The sequence below is a fragment of the Penaeus monodon genome, chromosome 15 (genome assembly GCF_015228065.2).
Source record: "Penaeus monodon isolate SGIC_2016 chromosome 15, NSTDA_Pmon_1, whole genome shotgun sequence".
Classification (NCBI taxonomy): domain Eukaryota; kingdom Metazoa; phylum Arthropoda; class Malacostraca; order Decapoda; family Penaeidae; genus Penaeus; species Penaeus monodon.
Window position 1 is genome coordinate 11,883,944 of NC_051400.1, and position 2,208 is coordinate 11,886,151.

Genomic DNA, 2,208 nt, shown 5'->3' on the forward strand with positions numbered 1-2,208 from the left:
TCTGAAATGAATGATGATTATTCCGATCAGCTGTTGCACTGAAGGGTAGGTTGAGTCAATTAAGATAACAGTTGAGGTGGATTTCCAGAAGAAAAACAGACTTCATGTTATATGATGTTTTTGTTCACTTTCAATGCATATTACATTTAAAATATTGTTCAAGATGACTGATACATACAATGAAAAGTTTGCCGATCGAGTTGCACAACTCAGCACTTCCAAATTTATGAGTTTGGGAAAGACAGGTAAGCCGAAGGATCACACAGAGTGGACATTACTGGCTTGTATTTTGCAGCTGGAGGAAGGCAATTTGCAGGTTGTGTCTTTAGGAACAGGTTCAAAATGTATTGGGGCTTCACAACTAACGGAAACAGGAGACATCCTTCATGATAGTCATGCAGAGGTAGTGGCCAGGAGAGCTTTTATGCTCTATCTCTTAGAACAGATTGATAGAGCAGTGAAAGGCCAAGAGAGCCTGTTTCAAGAGGAAGAAGGGAAGTACATTATCAGGGAAGGAGTGACCTTTCACTTTTATGTTAGTCACACTCCCTGTGGTGATGCATCTATATTCCCAAAGCAGGAATGGGATGAATACTATGGTGATAGCCTGAAGACATCTTGTACACAGCATTATATTAGTAATCAAGAGTATGTTTGTGACACACATCCTGTTACTTTTGAGCAGGTTTCAGACTCATTAATTGAGGCCAGCAAGGACAGAAATGAATTTGAACAGCCAGCCAAGAAGTTGAAGAAAAGCAACATTATTTCTAGTAGTGGAGATGACACAAAATACCATCAGAGCAAATCTGAAAAGGAAACACCATCTGAGAGCTGGTCATGGGCTGTCACTGAAAAGTCTAATGAAAAAAGCTATAAAAATCCAGAAAATCAAGATATTCACCGGACAGGAGCAAAGACAGTGGAAGGTGAACAGGAAGACCCAAGATTGCCTGGGGCTGATTATCATGTCACTGGTGCTTTACGCACAAAACCAGGAAGAGGAGATCCCACTCTTTCCATGTCCTGCAGTGACAAAATCTTCAAATGGACTGTTTTAGGAGTACAAGGAGCTCTCCTCATGCTTTTCCTCAAAAGTCCAGTGTACTTGGAAACCATGACCATTGGTCATTGTCCGTATAGCCAGGAAGCCATGCTCAGAGCTTTATTCAGTAGATTTCAGACCAAATTGAAAAATATTCAGCTCCCGGAAGGTTTTAGAATTGTAACTCCACATTTGCTCTCTTCAGGCATTAGCTTTCCTTTCTCCAGAGACAGTGTTACCCATTCGTCACCAAATCCCAGCAAGGTCATGCCATCCCCCACTTGCCTCATCTGGAGCAACACTTCAACCCACCAAGACAAGCATGAAGTCGCAACAAATGGCAGGAAGCATGGCATAACCAAAAAAGCAATTGGCACACCCAAAAGTTGGGTCAGTATATGTTGCAAGTCTCTCCTCTTGAAGATCAAAGACATTGCTCACACTGACCAGTGCAACATCAGTAATGGGATAGACTTCACAAATCAGAATTATGGCAAGATAAAGGCTCATGCAAGGAGTTACTGCCAAGCATGGAGGGAATTAAAAAGTAATGTTTTAGACAACTGGACTGCTAAACCTAACTTTGTTAAGACTTTCAAAGTCTAAAACTTTAAATGAATGTGAAGTTACTAAAACTGTGAATGCAGTTTTATTCCTACTTTTTTGCCTATGGCAAATGATGTTTCCTGTAAGTTTTTGCATGTGAATTGTAGAAATACCTTGACAATTTTTGTATTTAATGTTTTGTACAATTCACAATTTTGATGTTAAGATGGAGTGATTAGCCTTATAAAGTAAATGTGTTTTAGTTTTTTTTTTTTCTGGTTGTGCAAACAAAGTTTTGATAATCCATATTTTATAAGAGAGGGAATAAGGTATGACTTAGACTAAGGCATGGAACTCCTCTGATAGTGTCCAAGATAAGAAATAAAAGTTTTTTTTTAAGAGATGTAAGTGTATGTTTGAACCTGCTATTTGAGTCTAGTGAATATGAAAAAAGTATAGTTTCTGTAGTAAAGAACTGTAGCATAACTATTTTGTTGTGGAAAGTACAAGATAAATTGTTGAATTTTATCATAATTTCATCATATTTCTTGTGAACCAAAAAGAGGTTTTTAAAAAATTAAACAGAGAATCAATAAAGTAGATAGGACAGGATTCTG

General features: G+C 38.0%; 2 protein-coding genes across 2 annotated transcripts in view; both read left to right on the forward strand.

Moving 5' to 3' along the window:
* LOC119581748 (anaphase-promoting complex subunit 15B-like) overlaps nucleotides 1–1,994 on the forward strand; it is a gene marked incomplete in the record, with an annotated part of 2,797 nt that extends 803 nt beyond the window's left edge. The window contains 1 exon segment of the mRNA XM_037929880.1: nucleotides 1–1,994. Coding sequence (XP_037785808.1) covers nucleotides 1–42 — 42 coding nt within the window.
* Nucleotides 7–1,994, forward strand: LOC119581747 (tRNA-specific adenosine deaminase 1-like). Its single transcript, XM_037929879.1, has one exon. The coding sequence runs from the start codon at nucleotides 134–136 to the stop codon at nucleotides 1,649–1,651; it is 1,518 nt and encodes a 505-aa protein (XP_037785807.1). The 5' UTR covers nucleotides 7–133; the 3' UTR covers nucleotides 1,652–1,994.
* Nucleotides 1,995–2,208: the final 214 nt, after the last annotated feature.

Coding starts and splice junctions, on each gene's coding strand:
- LOC119581747 (XM_037929879.1), top strand. CDS start 134: ATGCATATTACATTTAAAATATTGTTCAAGATGACTGATACATACAAT.